Raw genomic sequence first — 19,990 nt, forward strand, 5'->3', positions numbered from 1 at the left:
GCAGTTCAGGGCGAGTCAAACCTAATGTAATACATTCAGAATGGAATTAATCTATTCTTGGAGAGTAAAACATAAGTAGTTAGAGTTTTAGAATACCATAACTAATTCAAGGGCAGCAGACCCTTTTGGTCCAAACCTAGTGTTATTCAGTTATAGAATCACTTAATTGCACCAACACTGTTACAAGTATATCTTGCAACACATGTAACTTTATTCTACTAGGAATGGATGCAGTTACAACACCAATTCTACTGTTAAGAACTCTGTTCAGAGAGAGTAAACAAACTCATGTACTTTTCAGAGGGGCATTCAGCTACTCCTAGACCAGTAAGAACCTATTAGACTATTTTAGAAGTGTGCTAAAGCATTTCAGGCAAAGTATAACCCAACATTACAGTTTAAGAAGAGCAGAATATATTCAAGATCAGTATACCCTATTGGTACATGAACTATATGCTACCCAATATAGTTGTACCAAGGATACTTTTCAGAAGTGTAGAATACAATTTGGATGGTAAGTAAGAATTCTAGTAGACTTAAGAAAGGCAATCAGCAGTTCAAGGTAAGTAACGACCTATATACCTTTCAAAGGGGCAGTAACCAACTCTAGGACAAGTAATAACTCTAGGACTGTTTTAGATATGCACTAAGCAAATCGGGGGAAGCAAAGCCCAATGGTACACTTTAAGAATGATAGTTATTCAAGGTAGGTAAACCCTATTGGTATGCTGTTACACTCATTCCTTTTCAGAATAAAACAGTACTTTTAAGAGTGAGAGACGCTAGTTAAAAGTAACCAACGGATATCCTTTTTAAAGGAGCAACCAACAACTTCAAGATATGTATAAACTTCAGAACTATCTGAAGCTATAACCACACTGCGAGGAGTCAAGCAAGGCTGCATTTTAGCGGCAAGGCTATTTAACCTGTACCTAGCTGACTTCTCGGCAGATCTTTTGCGAAATACCTTCTGATGATATTAAACTGGGCACCTTGAAGTTAGGCTGGTTGGGTTACGCTGATGTCCTCTTGTTAGATTACACCCCTAAAGGACTACAGACCAAATTGAATGCCTTAGAAAGGTTTGCAGCTGTAAATGGTCTGGAAATTAACATTAGCAAAACTAAAGTAATTTCATTCCGAGGTAAAATCGAACGCTCTCGCTCTATGAACTTTAAGTGGTTTATTAATAACAGATCGAAATTGTTGAATGTTACAAATATCTAGGAGTGATAATCGACCATAAACTCTGTTGGAAGCAACAATGGAATGAAACAAAAATGAAATGTATGTATGAAATCTGCTATGGCACTGAGTCATTTTATTGGTATACAAGGGGGTTTCTCTGTTGGCACTATTTCATTGTTGTATTCAGCTAAAATTGTTCCCTGTTTACTGTATGCTGCGGAAATCTGTGGCAAATGTTTTAAAAATGAAATAGATAAGCTCAAACTAAAAATGTTATGGATTTTATTCAGAATGTCGACATTTTTATCCTCTGAGTATATTTTACTGGAGTGTTGCGCTAGTGATATTTTAGAATTTAAAACGGCAATGCTATTTGTGAAATTAACCACTTTAGATGATGCCACTTTTATTGTTGAGTTGATGAAAGTTTTTAACAAAATGGAGAATCAGCAGGATCTAAATGTAATAGACTCGATGTGTATCTTAGATGGGCATCGGAAAATGCCTAGTCATGGCCTATATTCTTATGCAAAGGTTAAACAGTTGCTAAAAACGTTGATATATGATTATGGCAAAGAACATGAAATGATTAATCTTGCAACTAAGAATAGTGCTCTATATTTGGAGTTTTGGATGAAGGATTTTATAAAACCAAAATATCAAACTGCTTTCCCTGACTGCAACACCATTAGGCAGTATCTACTTTTTAAATTTAATGTGTGATACAATGGAAATTATGGGAGCAAAATATGGTATTGCTAGGTAACTAAGACAATGTTGATTGTGTGGTACATCTGCCATAGAATCTGCAGAACACATTGTAATTGTGAGAGCCTTAACTCCTTAAGAATACATTTTTTGAAGGCATACGACAACACCAGTAATAATGAGAATATGTATGATATATGGGAATCTCTTCTACATGGAAATTATTTGAACCTTATTTTTCACATGATGAAATGTTATGAGTTAATTTTTCCGAATGGATTGTTTCCTCCCAACGTATTCCACATCTTTGACATGTAATGTCCACAGCTGTGCACCTGGAAACTTTTTCAGCAGAGGACGTCCTGCGTCAATGACGTCGGGTCGATGTCCCTCGAAGGCCTCCGTCGAGGGCGACGTCACCGGACGTTATAAATAGAATGCATGGCGCCCGCAACCTCATTTCCGTTTTTTCCGCAAACGTGTTGCTTCGTGAAACTCTGCGCGCCTCGTGTGTTCATCGTTGAGATGTCTTTTTCTTCGACCCCTCCAACTCCGTGGTCTGGCTTCAAGACCTGCCGGGACTGCAAGTCGAAAATGTTGATCACCGACCTGCATCGCATTTGTTTGTGGTGCTTGGGCGAGTCGCACAACACCGACGACTGTTCGAAATGCCAGTCACTGACTGCCAAGGCTTTGCAGAAGGGGAAGCTCCAGGTAGGTAGGGGCTCGAAGCCCAGTAAGTCCCGAAAATCCAAGTCCAAAGGGATGTCCACCGACGACTCGAGGGGCGACTCTCTGCTTCGGTTGGAGGCCCAGGGTTCTCGGTCCCGGAGTGTTTCCCGCCATTCTACTTTGTTGCAGCATTCACAGAAGCGCCATCATCGGTCGCCTTCCCCCTCGGAGGAGGGAGCCACGAGGAAAGTGGCATGCCCGACAAAGTCCTAGACTCTGAAGGAATGGGCTGCCTTTAAGGAGCAAATGTTCATGATATTTAAATCGCAGGGCACGGGTCCGGACGCGCCTTCTAACAAAGCCGGCCAGGATTGATCTCGTACCGTGGCCCGAGCCCGAAGGTGAGAGTCTGCGACGCGACTCGCATAGGGAACCTTTGAGGTCCTGTTCGTACAAGGCTTTGGAGAGTCGAAAGAGACGTGCTTCTAGGTCTCAGTCCTCCCCAGCGAGACCGTTGCAACCTCCTATGAGCTCGATGCTGGTGTTGACTCGGAAGTCGACGCTTTGCCATGTTATCAGCCCACAATGCCATCGGGACCAGTATTGACGCGCTCACATCGAGGTTGTCGAAGCCTTTGGCGCTCTGGGCACCTTTGGGTATTTTTGCCCGAAATCTGCCTTTGGAGTACCCCAATATGGTGGATCCTCCTAGGAAGGCTACGGTGAATTCTGTGAGGCCAGTTTTGGACTCCAGGCCCTCTTCTGTCTCCAGTCCTGGGTTTCGTCTCCCTCTGGCTGACATATATGAAGAGGAAGAAAGGTCTGAGTTTGAGGACCCTGGTGAACTTGATGAAGGTCCACTTTTTTCTGGAGACAGTCAGTTGGAGGAGTTGAGGCAGACCCTCCATGATGCCAGTGGGTTGGACACTTCTCCGCAAGTGGAATTTGGTAGGCCTGAGCATGGGGCTCATGCAGAGTCATCATACAGGAGGCTCATGGCTAGGATCATGGAGTATCTGGGCTGGTCCAGTCTTCTTAAGACTTTGTGCAGGATGATCGAACGGACATCTAAAATGAAGGTCCGTTCTCTGACCCGGGTTTGCCATTTCATCTCCCCTTACAGATAAGGGTGGCAGCTGCTTGGCAGTCCCCGGAAACTCTTCCAGCTGTTAATAAATCTTTGACAAAGAAGTACCGCCCTTCCGTTAGCGACCCCAGCTATTTATCTACTCGCCCCACTGCCAAGAATTTGGTGATTAAGGCGGCTACGGCCACCTCGAGGCAGGCGGCATAACACTACCATCCCTCCGGATAGGGATGACAAGCGGTTCGACGGTTGGGCCCGGAAGATATTTTCTGCTGGGAGCATGGCCTTGAAATCGGCCAAATCCACTTGTGCCTTGGCAAGGTTCTCACACACTGTTTAACTGGTTCTTTAGCGGCTGAGCATATTCCTGAGGGGGAAGAAGGGGATGGGTTCCTTGCTCTCGTGCAAGATGGCAAGGATGCCATGTGCGAATCCCTTCAGTCGGGTTTGGATACGGCCGACTGTGTTAGCCGCTCCATGGCTACGAGCACCGTTATACGCAGATTTGCATGGTTGCGGAAGTCTGGTTTTGTTCCGGCTTTGCAGGCCCGTCTTCTGAACATGCGCTTTGATGGCGCACATTTGTTTGGCAGCAAGGCTGACGAGAGTCTTGAGAGGTTGCAGACCTCGAAAGCTGTGGCTAAATCTTTAAGCGCAGCTGTGCGTCAACCTTCGCCTTTTCGTCCAAGGGGACAGCAATGGAGGGGAGGTTCTTTTCATTACTACTCCTCCTTTGGTAGAACGAGAGGGGCTGCCAGTAAAGGGGCCAGTGAAAATGTACCTGTGGTGGGTTGGGAAATCGTGGTGCCAAAGCCACTTAGGCAGCTGCCTCTTTGCCTTCAGGCACTGCCGCAGCCGCTTCCAAACAGTCATGAGGCATGTCCCATGGTTCGCCGTTTGGAGGCAGACTGTCTCAGCATGTTGAAGAATGGCGAGCCATTACTTCAGATGCGTGGGTTCTGGATACCATAGCCCACGGCTACTGCCTTCCCTTCCTTCAGCGGCCTCACGGCAATCTACCGGGGAAATTCTTTGAAGCTTCCGGATCCGCTCCTTGCGCAAGAAATTCTAACCCTACTGGAGAAAGGCGCTATAGAACTGGTGCCTGTAGCGGAGAAGAACAAGGGATGGTACTCCCCTTATTTTTGATTCTGAGGAAAGACTGGGGATTGAGACCCAGGAAGGACAAGTTCAAGATGGTTACTCCTTTCTCAAGTCGTCCATGCCCTTCAACTTCAGGATTGATTGGTGTCTCTGGACCTACAGGATGCTTACTTTCATGTGCCGATTCATCCCAAGCACAGAAAGTACCTGAGGGTTGCGGCTGGCGACTCACACTTTCAGTTTCGGGTCCTGCCATTCGGATTGACCTCCGCCCGAGGTTCTTCACCAAGCTAATGGTGGTGATGGCAGCGTGCCTCAGGCGAGGGGGGGGGGGTCATGTCTACCCCTACCTGGACGACTGGCTGATCCAGGCGCGCTCTCCCGAGCAAGCGTTGGATCACCTCGTTCTCACCTGCCACACCCTCCACAGACTGGGCTTCTCCCTGAGTTTCAAGAAGTCGCATCTGACACCTTCCCAACAGCTCCAGTACATTGGGGGTGTGTTAGACACGTCCTTGGAAGTGCTCGCTTCCCAAGGTGAGGGTTCATCACATTGTGCAGATGGTGGACAAGTTTCCACATGCCAAGAGTCTCCCGGCTTTCGAATTCTTAAGGTTGCTCGGCCTCATGGCATCCTGCATTTTTATGGTGCCAGAGGCCAGGCTGCGGATGCGATCCCTGCAATGGGTTTTCAAGATGCAGTGGTCAGTTCTCGGGCAAGATGTTGGATCTTGTTCAGATTCCACTCTGTCTCCCAGAATCTTCTGTGGTGGGCCAGCAAAGGGGACCGGTTGAGGGGGGGAACCTTTTGGTAACCATGGCCGGAGGTGACTGTAGTGCTGGATGCTTCCCTCACAGGATGGGGCATCCATGCCACCGATTTGAAAACCAGCGGTCGTTGGTCTCCGTCGGAGTCCAAACTCCACATCAGGCTAGCCCTGAAGGCTTTTCTGCGTTCGGTATGGGGGAAGAGTGTCCTGATCATGACGGACAACACAGTGGCCATGCATTACCTCAACAAAAAAGTGGGGGTAGGGCCACTCCCATTGTGCAGAGGCAATGCAGCTCTGGTTCTGGGCCATCCAGCAGGGAATTTTGATCTCGGCATTTCATCTGGCGGGAGATGAAGATGTGGCGGCGGACACTCTGAGCAGGCAGAGCACAATCACTCACAGTGGGAGTTGGCTCAGAAGTCCTTCAGGAGATCTTCGCCCTTTGGGGAACCCCGCAAGTGGATCTCTCCGCTTCCGGTTGGCACTGGTGGCGAAGAGATTCTGTTCCAGGGAATTTCCTCCAAGAGGAGCCTTAGGAGACACGTTCATGGTGGATTGGTCATTCCCACTACTGTACGAGTTTCCTCCAGTCCCCATTATTCCTCAAGTGTTGTGGAGGTTCGGTTTCCACATGATCCTCATTGCTCCGGATTGGGCCAGGAGAGCGTGGTACCTGGACCTTCTAGAAATGTCCATCTGCCGTCCACGCCGTCTTCTCTACCGAGAGGATCTGCTCTCGCGCTGGTATGGGAGTGGGGGGCATGGTCAGATTCTCCATCCAGAGGTCAAGACGCTCAACCTTCACGCTTGGTATCTGAAAGGTTGAGGTATCAGGATTGGGACCTCCCGGATGACGTGATGGAGGTGTTGCTTTCGGCCTGGAGGCCTGCAACAAAATCCCTGTACCATTGGCATAAGTTCTGCGACTTGTGCAGAGGTCACAATGTTGATCCTTTTCAGTGCTCCATTCCCATGGTTTTGTCTTTCTAACTTTCTTTGGCCCACAGGGGCCTTCAAGTTAGTACCATTAAGGGTTACCTGGCGGCGCTGTTCATCTTTAAGCGCTCGTCTGAAGAATATTCTTACTTTAAGATTCCTTTGATTTCTCAGTTTCTTAAAGGACTGACTAATGTAATCCCACCGTCCCCTTTGCAGGTTCCGGTTTGGGATTGGGATTTGGTTTTGAAATTTCTCATGGATGCTCTGTTTGAACCTTTGCACTCATGTCCTTTGAGATTGCTGTCCTACAAGACTGTGGTCTTGGTTGTGGTTACTTCTGCTCGAAGAGTGAGTGAATTGCAGGCACTTTCATCTAAGCCACCCTTTACTGTGTTTCACAAGGACAGGATTGTACTGCGGGTATGTCCCTCTTTTCTACCTAAGGTAGTATCTGCATATCATTTGATTCAAAAGGGGGTTCTTCCATCTTTCTACCCTCCTCATCCTGGCAAGGAAGAGGAGCGACTCCATAGGATGGACCCTTTTTAGAGCTCTAAGCTTTTACATTTCTAGGATGTCCAGGGTCAGGGTGGACGATCAACTCTTTGTAGGATATGCTGGACACCGATTGGGCCAGGCTGTTACCAAACAGACCTTGTCCAGGTGGATTATCCTCACCATTACAGAGTGTTACCGATTGGCAGGTAAGGACCCTTCTGATGGGTTGCAAGCTCATTCCACTAGGGTCATTGCTACTTCCACAGCCCTCCAGCGGGGGGTTCCTATTAGGAATATTTGTGATGCAGCCAAATGGGTGTCAATTCATACCTTTGTTAAACATTACTCCCTGGATACAATCCATGGTCAGGATATGGCCTTTGGAAAAGCGGTTCTTTATTCCGCAATCTGATTGGGTACTCTAAATTCTTTTCTCTCCTCCGTTTACTGGTACTACTTTAGGAGTCTTTCAAAGATGTGGAATACGTTGGAGGACACAATCCATTCGAAGAACATGTCACTTACCAAATGGTAATGTTCTTTTGACTGGATGTTCCTCCAACGTATTCCATTAGCCCTCCCAGCCTGCCCCTCTGGAGAATTTCCTATGCGATTGCAGCTTACGTTTCCGCAAGGTTATGTGCAGTCAAGCAAGCATGAGACTGGTGCCACACGTTCTGAGGGAAAAAACTGAGGCTGCAGGCGCTGTGCGTCCTATTTATAACATCCGGTGATGTCGCCCTCGACGTAGGCCTTCGAGGGACATCGACCTGACATTGACGCAGGAAGCCCTCTGCAGAAAAGGTTTCCAAAGTGCACAGCTGTGGACATTACATGTCAAAGATGTGGAATACGTTGGAGGAACAGTTGAACGAATGTTACCAGTTGGTAAGTAACTTCATCTATTTTAAAGGGAATTGACTTTCGGCACCTTGTTTTAATTGAAAATGACTTTTATCGTGATGATTTTACTTGATATTGGATGTTTAAATTGGAATTCGTAATGTTTATTTCTATATGTAAAGCCTTTGTTGGCTGTGTACATATCAATCAATAAATGAATAAACTTAAGGACAGTTTAACTTATTCTATTACTTAAATACAGTTACAACACAAACTCATTTACAAGTGAGTACTTTCAACACATATTATTTCAAGACAGAAACCTTATCTTTTAAGGTTCTCCCTACTCTAGAGCATGAGTTTTCTCAGAGGCATAAGATGGACCCTACTGGTCTAGGAGCCACTGTAGGCAGGTCAGGATAGGGTTCAGTTGCAGGATAGACAGAGTTCCAGAGAATATTTCTTCAAACACGCAAGTATTCACTTGAGACTTAGTTAAGTGTTCAGGGACTTAACAGAAGGATCGCTATAGGCGTTCCAGTATTAGGCCTGGGCGACCGGTATGGGCACACTCCCAAGCACACAAATCACCCACTCAGCCGTACAGGATCGACACAAGACTGAATTTAAATATTACCCAAGCCAACACAGTACCTCAGCAGAAAAAAAGAGCTCCTGGATGGATGGCTTCACAATGCAGCAGCAAGGTCCCTGCAATCTGTCTGTTAAGAGATAGACACTGAATGGGAACTTGAAGCAGCAGTCCACAGAAAAGGCTTCCAACAATTGATTCGTCAAGGCTTCTCGTGACTCTGGATTTGGCACCCTTTTACTGATACCAGATGAAGAACTAATCGCTGGTCGGATTCTCTTCTCTCTCTCGATACAGCACTCTGGTGAGGGGACTTCAGGCATTTGAATCGTGTCTCTGGAGGTCCAGCAGGAGTCCACTAAGGTTTTGTCAGGAAACTGACTTCAGAAGACTGTGCACCGCACCCTGGCTCAGGGACCCTGGGTATTGGTGGTTTGTAGCCCAGCAAGGTCGCAGCTCGTCGAGGGATGGCTCAAAATTCAGTTCTTCTTGAGACTAGTGGGTTCCACCAGCCTCTGGATCGGAGTTGTCTTTGGGACCCCCAGGTCGAGTGGAAGGGTTAAAGCAGGCTCCAGTTACAGAGCAGGCTCTTGGTGGCTGGAATTCATTACAGCTGTCTTATCTTCATCTTCGGTGGTCGACTTGTCAGCAGCTTCCAGAATCTGAGTCTTTATCAGGAAGGACAGCATAACTTATGCAAACTCTCGCTCTGCAGTTTACAGAAAGGGGCTGCTGGCTGTCCAATCAGGAAAGCCAGCTTCCCAGTAGGAACTGGTTTCTTTCAGGCTGACTACAAGACAAAGGGCTGCAGAGTTTTGGACTACTCCCTCGCTTCCTGCCTTCAGACACTCTAGACCCTCGGTGGGAAACACAAAGGGTTCCCACCGAAGACAAAACTTCAATCAGGATCTCCCCCCCCCCCCCAGGATGTCAGAAGACGACCCAGGAAACAACAAAGATACTTTAAATGGCACAAAAGGAGAAGCCGACCATTCTAACAGAATGGTGACCATCTTATGCGTTACCGCGGCTGTTTTGACAGCCTGCAAATAAAAGGACTAAAAAGTATTAAGGTATAACCACTGTCACCAGCCATCAGTTATCTTGCTATTGTAACAATAATGTTACAGGACAGTGAGAAAGGGGATACATTGCATCTCCACAGCATTCCACATAAGGGTGTGCTGGCTCACTATATAAAATGTTAAGGGGATAGGAATCCCACTTTACTTCTTGGGAACAGTAGTTCACCCAAGAGATAATAAGAGAAATTAAAAGGGGAAGCCCAAAGGTGCAACCCAGCCAAAGCCCTAAAGTTATTGGGAACTATAGATTCATACACAAAGTATGGAGGGACCTAAAAAGGTCACCCATAAAGAGTAAAAGGCTAGGTCAGGGGGGAGGGAGTCCCACTCACCTAGGAACAAGGAGAAAAAAATCACGAAGTCCAGCAAAATCATCTGGGATTGACACGGGTAAGGAAGATTTATCACATTTATGAAAATTTTACTTTGATTCCTGATGAATTGCTGATGGGGTTTTTCATCTAAATCCTCTGTGTTCAGAAGAGGATTAGGCAGGGCTTTAAAATATGGCCAAGAGAATTACTGAAATCGTATTAGACACAATGCTTTATGATCCCTTTTTAGAGGTTTTAGAGTTGTTTTGGCTCAGAGGCAGCTTCTTTTGGGCCTGAGAACATAGCACCAACTCCTCCAAGTAAAAACAGAGTCTCTGATGAGACTGATACAGGTCAGGGGAATCAGTTTATCTCTCCATTAAAGATGTTCTTGAAGTTCCCTAAAGCCATGCAAGCACTGAAAATCTTTCTGGCAGATGTGGAGTTTTTCGAGAACTTCCCACACAATAGTTTGGTCCTTTTGGAAAACTGTTTTAGAGCCTAAAGTGAAGTCCACTCCAACTTCATCTCCTTCCACTCAGGAAGCCATTACATTTGAACCCAGGTATGTGTACGTCACCGGTTCCCAATCGCATAAAGGAACATGCATCACCGGGTAGAAGTTCCAAATGTATTCACATCATTGGGAAATTATTACTCTGGATACTTGGATTTTGATAATTATTATTCTTGGTTATTCTCCAGCCCTATCTATTCCCTAGCCTCCTTTGCTGCCAAAGCTCCAAAAAGCATTGCCAGCGCTTTTCAGAGTGATTTTTAAATCTCTTTGAAAGCAATAGAATTGGTCCTAGAAGAGGAAAAGGTTCAGGGTGTCTACTCCCGGCATGTTATGAATCCTCCACTCCCCAAAAAAAATGGCAGCATAAGCTCTTTTCTGGGCCTTTCCAATCTAAACAAGTTTCTTCTTATGGAGATGTTTGATATGGTAACGATGCCTCAGGATCTGGCGGAGACTGGGTGCTGTCATTAGATCTTCAAAACTCATACTTTCTTGTTCCAATTCTAATAGAGCAACACACACTTATAAAACATACTAGCACTAAATTGGTAAGATAAGTTCAAAACACAATCACTATTATCATATGTACATCCCGGATTACTTGTTGGACAAGTCTTAGTTAACACCACTTGTTTCCAGACAGAGGTGAGCGCTTAACGTTCGATGGCACTCCAACAAGTTAAATAAAAAGGGAGGAAAAAGCAGAATTCTGGAAGCATACACACTAACCACTTTTTAAACAACCACAGCAAGTTAGCAAGGCAAAGACTACTGTTGAGCAAGGAAGTTTTAGGTGCCAGGCCCACTTTCAAGAGAGCCAGGCGGAAGATGCCCAACATCAGACAGTTACACAGAGTCTTCAAAGTTTGTGGAGATAGTTCGAAAAAGGTTTAGTTCAGTGCAGGAAAGTTAGCTAAGGTGTCCCAGGCTAACCCAGGTCGAGAGACGAGGAATTAATACAGCCCGTTCAAATGGTTGCAAGGGAAGCCAGGCGGAACACGGTACCTTAAATGGAGAGGATCCTGCAGCGAGGGCAGTTGTTCCTGGCAGCGGGTGCAAGTTGCAGCGTCGTCCAGAGGAAGAGAAGATCTCGTCGTGGAGGAAAGATGAAGGTCGTTGCACTGCCAGGGAAGAAACCAGCCGCGGAGTTCTTCGGTACAAAGGTACTACCCTTTCGGTTCGCGGTAGTGGTGAAAACATGGTATCCCGGTTGACGGGGTGTTTGGCACAGGCAAGGCGGCCACGAGATGCTCCAGGAAGGTGAAAAGAAGGTAGACTGGTTATCCCCACCAGTCGAAGGAAGAAGACTCTCCGGGCTGGAGATCTCCTCTGTCGTTGGGAAAAGTGGTGCTATGGTTCAGCAGGGCTCCACCGGTGGTGTCGTTGCAGGCCGGCTCAGCTTCTCCCTCCTCGGATTCTTGGGTCCTGTGGAGACTGCTCAAGTTCCAGTCCCCAAAGCCCTGCTTTTATGCAGCATACCCCATTCACTCAGTCTAGCTGTCAATCAAACATGCTAAGTGGTGAGCCAGCCGGCTCACCACTTGGGCCAATCACACGAGTGCGACTTGAGTTACCAAGGTAACTCAGTCCAGGGTGCCTAAACCCCCTCCCACACCCCCTGTGGTACCCAGACAGAGTGGCACCACTTTTGGAGGCTTCTGTGGAGAAGCCCGCCAAAAAGTGGAACAAAGGGCTTGGGTTGGAGTCACAGAAGAGAACACAAACGCCATTTTAGAATCGAGTTCTGGCACAAAAACACCAACCGGCGAATTAATATTATATAAATAAACCGGCAGTATGTTCGAGGCTATAAGAATTAAAAAATTAAAGTTGGTAGCCTCGAACAATGGGAAAATCCCATAGAGATATATTTGCGGTCGAATGTAAAAAGTAGTATCCACTGCCACCAGCCAAAACTCGATCAGGGGGGACGGAGACGTGCCCCCTCGAACAACAGACCCAGGGGCAATCGAAATGCCCCGACCACTACGTCCACAATATGATGGTTTGTACTGGTTTCTGTTCATACTTTGGGACTAGCAAAGCCAATGGTGACTTTACATGCCCTGGGAGGCAGTAGTCAGTCCCAGGGGACGGGGTCTATGTTGGGGGGTCGCCACGACACCCCTGGGTTACGGCACGGCGGGTGCTGTGTAACCCACATCAAAAAAACACATGAGACCCCGTGGAGTAAAAGACCCCACAGCCCATAAAACACATGGAAAGTTAAAGGAACACCTCAAATCATGTCTAAAAATGGGAGCAAAAGAATCTCACTCTTAGCAGGAGCGAAAAAAATAAAAAAAAACCCCAAAAAATCCAGCAAAGCTGCTGGGGGACTCGCTAGGTTTGGGAAATTAGCCTTACAGAGAATTCTCCCTTACAATAATGATTCAGGTTGTCTTAGTCCCTGCTCTCCTTCCTTCACAATCCTCCTCAGTAGAGCACATAGTTGGCTACGACTGCCACAGGCAAGAAAAGCATAATGGAACTGGGTGTAGCGGTTGGTGATGTGAGGGTGGAGCTTGAGCATGGAGGGATGCATGCGCATAAGGCCTCGAAAATGCAGGCTGTCCCAACCCTTTGTGGGCAAGATATCATGAAGTAAGAGAACCTAAATCACCATGAAGGTAATTGTTCATAAATATTGTATGTTTTTAATACAAACTTCCTATCCATTGACATGGTGTTCATTTGTTTCCTTCCTGTAGAAACCAACTGATAGTTAGATACTTGATGGTGGTTGAGTCATCGGATGGTTTGCTCAATGAGATTGGATCCCAAGCATTGGCCTCTGGTTCATATATACCCTCAACTACAGCTGTGCACAACATAGAATCAGTGTCTACTACAGATATTATAAATGTAAGTATATGTAATACCTAGTAATGCAAACACAATTCAAAGAAATTATTCACATAAAATCCTTCTATGAAGTTATTTTAAAAAACTCCATGTGATCCAGCTCCGATACATTTTCAGTTATTAAAGAATGTGCACAGTAGGATGTCAAACCTGATGCACCTTCTTCCCTCAACATTTATCTTATGCATTTTCTGCTGAGCAGAAAAAAATGTTTATTTCATTTTTGGTGATGGGCCCATTGCTTGTTTTTTCAGGCGCCTGCATCCATTGTTTCCCGTTGTATTTGACATAGTTCAGCACATTACCTCAGATCATCTTTTTCTCACACCCAGTAAATGTGGTCTTTGAGTGTTGGATATGCAGCGTCTGTCTTGAGTCTTGCTAAGGTTCTTAGACTTCAGTCCATTGTCACAGCAAAATTGGAGCATTGAAAAACTATCTTGCTACCTGTGACTCAGTTGCCAGTAATTTGTATTTTTAAAATGTTATTTAGATTTTTATAACGCCTAAGCGCTGTACAAATTTAAACGGTACAGAAACTAGCAACCATGTTGCAAATTACATGCATTTTATGTAGTTGAGAGAAAAATGATATTTAAGCTGGGTGAGAGAAATAAATAATGGAACAAATGGAAGGAGGAGTTCTTACATTTAGGTCGCCAGGAGAGAAGGAATGAAAACGTGACCGGGTACAAGCGGTGCGATGGCAAGACTAGAAGAATTGAGACTGGGTAGGCTGGTTCCAAGAAATCAAAGATGACGAATAAGGACGGAGCCATAGCATAGAGAGATTTAAAGACCAGGCCTAAAAAGTGGAATTGAAGGCAAGAGTCAAAAGATATTAAGGGGGTGGGGGAGGAGACAGATGACGCAAATTAAAGATAGAGCACAGAGGGACAATATGAGGGACATGTAATCCAAGTAGAAGAGAAGGATAGCCCAGATGGGAGATGATAAAACTAGAAACAAGCATTTTGGTGGCATTAAAAGTGAGAAAAGACTGAGCTTTAAAAATATTAAACAAATGGAAACGAAAGGACTTTGCTTGGACCTTGTGAAGAGAAAATGAGAGCAGGATCCAAGATGACGCTGATATTGTGCGCAGAGATCGAAAGACTGAGATGTGATGGCTGAAAGAAAAATAGGGGTAGGAGGAATAGGCAGGGAAAATAGAAGAGGACAAATGAAATCTGTTTTAGAAGTGTTTTGGTGTAAGAAATTTGCAGTCATCCAAGATTTGATGGAGAATTTCTTCAAGGATCTTAGAGATCTAAGGAATAAGGGAAACTGGGCAGAAGTTAGATAAGACTGAGGGATTAAGTGAAAGTTTCTTTAGGATTGGACTAATGGTGGTGTGTTTGGAACCTAGAGGAAAGACTGCAGAACAATTAGGGAAGAGTAATATAGGAAATTTAGTAGAGGATATATTTTACAAATAAGAGGGAGGAAGAGGAGCAGATGGTGATACAGTAGGATGAGCTTGTGAAGGAATAATGCAGTATCTGTGTCGGTAAAATGGACAAAAGAAGCGAAAACTGAGTCAAAGGACAGGTTGGGCTTACTTGGAGGCCTAGGATGATCCAGAGTATAGGCCTTGCAGAGGTTAGACACTTTCAAGGTGAAATGAGAAGCAAAGTCGATAGAGGAAAAGGGATAAGGGACCTCTACTGTTATGAACACTGGGCCCAGTCCTACTGATGTAGCGTCTTCCATTGTAAACTCCCAGGTTCTTGCCAGAGATCCTGTGGGGGATACTCAGTTTGCTGGTAGACACCCTCGGAATGTTCCAGTAGCACCTTTCATTAGCACTGAATAGAGAAAGGGTTAGGGCATCTGTCAATGTTGGGAGAGAAGTTCCTAGAAGAGTTCTTGGTGAGCTTAGTCTTCAAGACTTGGGTCTTGATATACTCACCAGACCCTTCAAACACGTGGTCTCTGAATCAGGCTGCCTTGGCCAAGCCTAAGGGAAATCCAAGCCTGACAGGTTGCCCAGCGACAACAAGAGGAAGCAGAAGAGGATGTTACAGATTTTTCTGCTCCCCCCTCCTCTGCCCCCGCCACCAAGAAGCAGTGACGTCAAGGTTTGGGGAACACAGCTCGCCTGTGGGGGGGCCATCTGGCTCTTTCAGGACACCTGGAAGCGTCTTCAACAACCTGTAGATCCTATCTGTAGTCTGCACAGGCTTCAGTCTTCCTCTTGCTTTCCCTCTACTATCCTCACCTCCTCTTGGTCCGATCGTGTCCCTGGCTCTTACGGGAGGTCCAGTCGCTCTTGGAGATGCAGGTGATAGAACCGGTTCCTCGCAGACAGTGGCTCCGGGTACTATTCTAGGATTTTTGCAGTACCCAAGAACAACCAGGCTGGCCTGAGTGTTGCCATTTCTAAATCTGTCTTTACCTGAACTTGGCCCCATGTGTCTTCACAAAGTTGAACGCAGTGGCGGGCCTTCTCCGCTTGGCTGGCCATCATCTGTACCCTTACTTGGACGACAGGCTGGTGAGGGCGGTGTAAACTGAGGGGGTGTCCCGCTCCTGCCAGAAATCCTACATCTACTGGAGTTGTCCCTCAAACAGAGAACGTCAGTTACGCCCATCTCAGGAGCTGGGCTTCCTAGGTGTGGGTTGGAACACTATGGTTCAGCTGGTTCCCTACGCCCAAGAGGCTCCTGTCCCTCCGCAAGGCGGTGGGGCACTTTCTGGCCAACTTGACCACCTCGGCATGGTGGTTCCAGCATATTCTGGGCCTGATAGCAACCTGTATGCTCACTGTACAGCACGCTCGCCTCAAGATGATGCGCCTACAGCTCCATCTGCCAGCCAATTGGGATCAGGAGACTGGGTCTTATTCAGGCAGGATACCAATATCACTGCTCTTACCCGATCCTCGCTGGTGGACGATGGATGGCAACATTTCAGTGGGAGCCTGCTTCACCCGACCAGAGCCCACCCTTTTGGTGACGACAGACTCCTCTTTCGGGATGGAGGGTTACATGATTCATGGTCCAGGTCAAAAGCCCTTCTGCATATCTGCTCAAGCTCAGGGCAGTGGGCCCGGCCCTCAAGGTGTTTTTGCCCCTCATCAGGGACATGTCTGTCCTGGATGGACAGGACAGACAGTTCTACTACAATGTTTTACTTGAACAAGCAGGGTGGCTCTGTCTCTCTCCCCCCCCAGACCCTTTCTGCATGGATGCAGTATCGATCTGGGAATGTGCCCTGACGGAGGGGGTTTTGATTTCAGCAGTCCACCTCCCAGGGGACAGCAATGTTGCCCCTGTTCCAGTGTTGGGGCTTCGCGTCCTGGACTTGTTTGCATCCCCTCTGAATTAGTTTGCTTAGTGGGCAGGACAGGGTTGGGGGGTCTCTGGGAGATGCCTTCCAGATCTGTTGGCACGGTCGCAGGGGTTATGCATTCCAGTACCCTCCCCCAACCCCCACAGCACTGGCCCTCTACTCCAACGGTCTCTCCGCAGGTTTTGGGCTTCAGTGGGTTGCAGCCTCGTCCCGATTGCCCCTACTAGCCTTCTAGACCCTGGTTTTCGGATCTGCAACAGTTGTGCTCCCAGGGTTCCTTCCAATCTCCAGCAGGGGATTCCTGACGCAGCAGAGAAGTCAGGGGTGGGCGGGTGGAACATCTGGACCTGGCCAAGTTGGCGCTGGCAGCCTGGTTCATGACCAGCTGAGGCTTCAACATGCTCAATTTTCGAATGACAACTGGGACATCATTCAGCGTGCCAGGAGGCCCTCGACCAGGGCCCAGTATAAAAGTAAATAGACTAGGTTGTGCCATTGGGCTCATGGCAAGGGTCTGGACCCTGTCCTCTGGGTGACATACTGGCTTTTTCAGCACACTTGGCTCATTCTGAAGTTCAGAGGGATACTTGCGGCACTTATTTGCCGGCCATTGGGGCTTACAAGAATTCCCCTGAGCATGTGTTTTGGCGGCCAATCCGGTGGTTAAGGCCAACCTTAAGGGGTTGTCTAGGCTTTTCCCTCCGTTGCATAGGCCGCACTCATTCTGGGACCTCAATGTGGCTTTTGCAGCGCAAGCCTTTCGAGACAGTGGCCTCTTTGGACATCCTCTTGGTAACACTACAGACAGTTTTACTGGTGGCTCTCACTTCTGTGCGCAGGATTAGCAAACTACAGGCGTTGTCTTCGTGCAAGCCCTTCACCACATTTCACAACGATAAGGTAATCTTGCACGCTCACCCAAACTTCTTGCCCAAGGTGGTCTCTCCCTTTCATCTGAATCAAGAGATCTGCCTGACGGTGTTCTTCCCAAACCCACAGTCAGAGAGGGCCCCTACATTCCTTGGACCTCAAGATGGTCCTCAAGTTTTATCTCGTACGAAATCCTTCAGGAAGTCTGAGGCATTGTTTGACTTTTGGGGGCTCCTCCCCTGGTTCTCGGGCTTCCAAGGCTACCAACGCCCGTTGGATGGTTCAGGCCATTTCGGAGGCGTACACAGCCATGGGCAAACCCATCCATGAGGGGATTCATGCCCATGCGGTAAGAGCTAAGGCCATGGCTGTCGCGTTTCAGAGACATGTTTCTAGGAATGTCATCAGCAAGGCGGCTACTTGGCCCACTCCGTCGGCCTTCTGTAAGCACTACTCACTGGACATCCGCTCCAGGCACCATGCAGAGTTTGGTCAGGCGTTTCTGAAGAATTTTTGTGCTTCGTCCTAGTTATGAGGCAGGTTGCCACAGCTCCACCCTATGTTCTTGTTTGGTTGAAGGTTCTCCACCCGCAAGGATGGAGGAAAGGGTACAGGACGTATGAGTAATTAAAGGTACTCACAGTAGTGACTAGAGCACTCATAGTCCCCTTCCCCCCCAAATGTCCCACCCACCTTCCCCCACTGATATGCCAAGCACTAATATGTACTAAGAGTAGCCAGGTATATAAGTGTCTGGAGTGTTCAAAGGGGACTGATATGAGGTGCCAGAGGCTGGGGCCTCGGCGAGGCGTGTACACACACGCACACACACGCACCACTAAATTTAAAGAGGAAGCTCAGTTTTTCGCTGCCAAAGGTTCCGGAACTGTCCCCATGTTGGGGGACGCCCACAAGAATTGAGGAAAGGGGACTATGAGTACTCTATTCACTACAGTAAGTAACTTTAATTTCCCCTTGTGGATCATCCTAGTGTCAGGATACCACCAGAGTGGTCGAACACACAATCTTGTTGGCCCATGATGGGGGGGCCCCAGAAGAAAACCAGTGTCGGAGTCTCACTATCTGTCACCAGGTTGACAGGTGTGACAGGAATTCAGTTCATCACCAGAAATAGGGCCGTAATTTGATTAGCCCTTTGAGACTGGAGACCTGAGGCAATAGGTTACAATTGGTGATTTCTGATCACAATCCCATATGTCCTTGTGCCACCTCACAGAGAATGACTGCCAAGTCAGTCGTTGACACCTTACTAAATGACGGTCCCTGGGGTAGCTCCGCTGCTGTGCTCAGTAGTGGTTGGATCAAGTGGAAGGAGGGTGAAGTGACCTGTCCAGTGTCGCTGAATTGTCATTCATTGGAAGATGTTCTGAGAGAGACACTTGTCAAAGCTCTTAAGTTTGATTGGAGCCTTTAGTGAGCCCCAGAGAAGGAGGTGGGACCTGCTCCTGTCAAACTTACTTTTGTAAATCCTTGAACACATGTGGGTGGTCTGGACCTTGCCATGTTTCACAGCTTGGCAAGGTAAACTATTCAGTAGGCCTTGGTGGACCTGGGAAGGTTACCATAAAGTTTCCTGTGACTAGTGTGGAGGAGTCTATCTTGAGAGATGGACTTGGAGCCCTGCTTAAGGCTACAGAGAGGAAGCCAGAGACAACAGGATCCCTGCCCTGTGCCAAAACAGCCCTTCTAATGACTTCAGCGAGGATGATCTAGTGTCTCCTCACCTGACCCCACACCAGCAAGGTGAGCTGAGGCAATCTCCCCCCTTGTTGTCACCAGCTTTCAGGGGTTGTGTTCTGGGACCTCAGACCGTGGCCGGACAATGGTGATTTCTCCGCTTCTGGTGAAGGGAATGGGCCAGTTCCACTGCAGCTCGTCTAAGGGCACAGGGTGGCACAGCGGCAAGACACCCACAAAGCTCGTCACCACAGCAGGGTGACCCTGGTACTGCATATGCTCTGGTTCGGGTGGTCTCTCCTAATTCCAGACCTAGGAATGCTAGGTGTATGAAACTCAGCAGGAGAGTGCCTTCTACCCAGAGTTTACAGGTTCCCAAGGTTGGGTCGAAACTCAAGACGGCGGCAGTTCCTAGGCAAAGGTCGTGTATGAGCTGGTCAGTTCATTGGGTCGTCCAGGAACACTTCAGAGCAGGCTAGTTTGCAGGTTAAGCAGGAGGTGCCAAGAGTAGTTAGTCCCCCTACTCCAACGGGTTGAAGCGCCCTTGCATGCCTTCTATGATCGATGAGAAACAGGGACTCCGACGGGACAACAGCGGAGTCGGGGTGCCAAACCTTCCAGCAGGTCACATGGGGTTCCACGGATCTGCTTCTTTGGTTCAGGATACTTGGCTCCTTTACTAAGTTCGGTGTGATCTCAGAAGATCGTCCTGGAATGGGTGTAGTGTGCCTTCTCTTATCCAGCATCATCTTGGCGCCAAAAAGAAGAGAACGATGGGAGACCTGCTCACATTCAGCCATCCCAGACCTGGACCAATCATGGACCACGGTGGTCCCAGTCATTCCCAGCACACCAGACATCCTGGCACCCAGGATGTGTATTGCAACTAGACGGCTCCAGCCCACATCCTGGACGCGCACACACAAGGCATGCAGAAGCC

General features: G+C 47.5%; 1 protein-coding gene across 1 annotated transcript in view; it reads left to right on the plus strand.

Moving 5' to 3' along the window:
- The window catches only part of UQCRC2 (ubiquinol-cytochrome c reductase core protein 2), a 666,108-nt gene that overhangs the window by 573,286 nt on the left and 72,832 nt on the right, over positions 1–19,990 (plus strand). Inside the window, exon 13 of the mRNA XM_069647677.1 lies at positions 13,035–13,188. Within this exon, the coding sequence (XP_069503778.1) occupies positions 13,035–13,188 (154 nt within the window). The remainder of the gene's footprint in view (positions 1–13,034; positions 13,189–19,990) is intronic.

Source organism: Ambystoma mexicanum, chromosome 2q, assembly GCF_040938575.1.
Source record: "Ambystoma mexicanum isolate Mex_15411 chromosome 2q, UKY_AmexF1_1, whole genome shotgun sequence".
NCBI classification, from domain to species: domain Eukaryota; kingdom Metazoa; phylum Chordata; class Amphibia; order Caudata; family Ambystomatidae; genus Ambystoma; species Ambystoma mexicanum.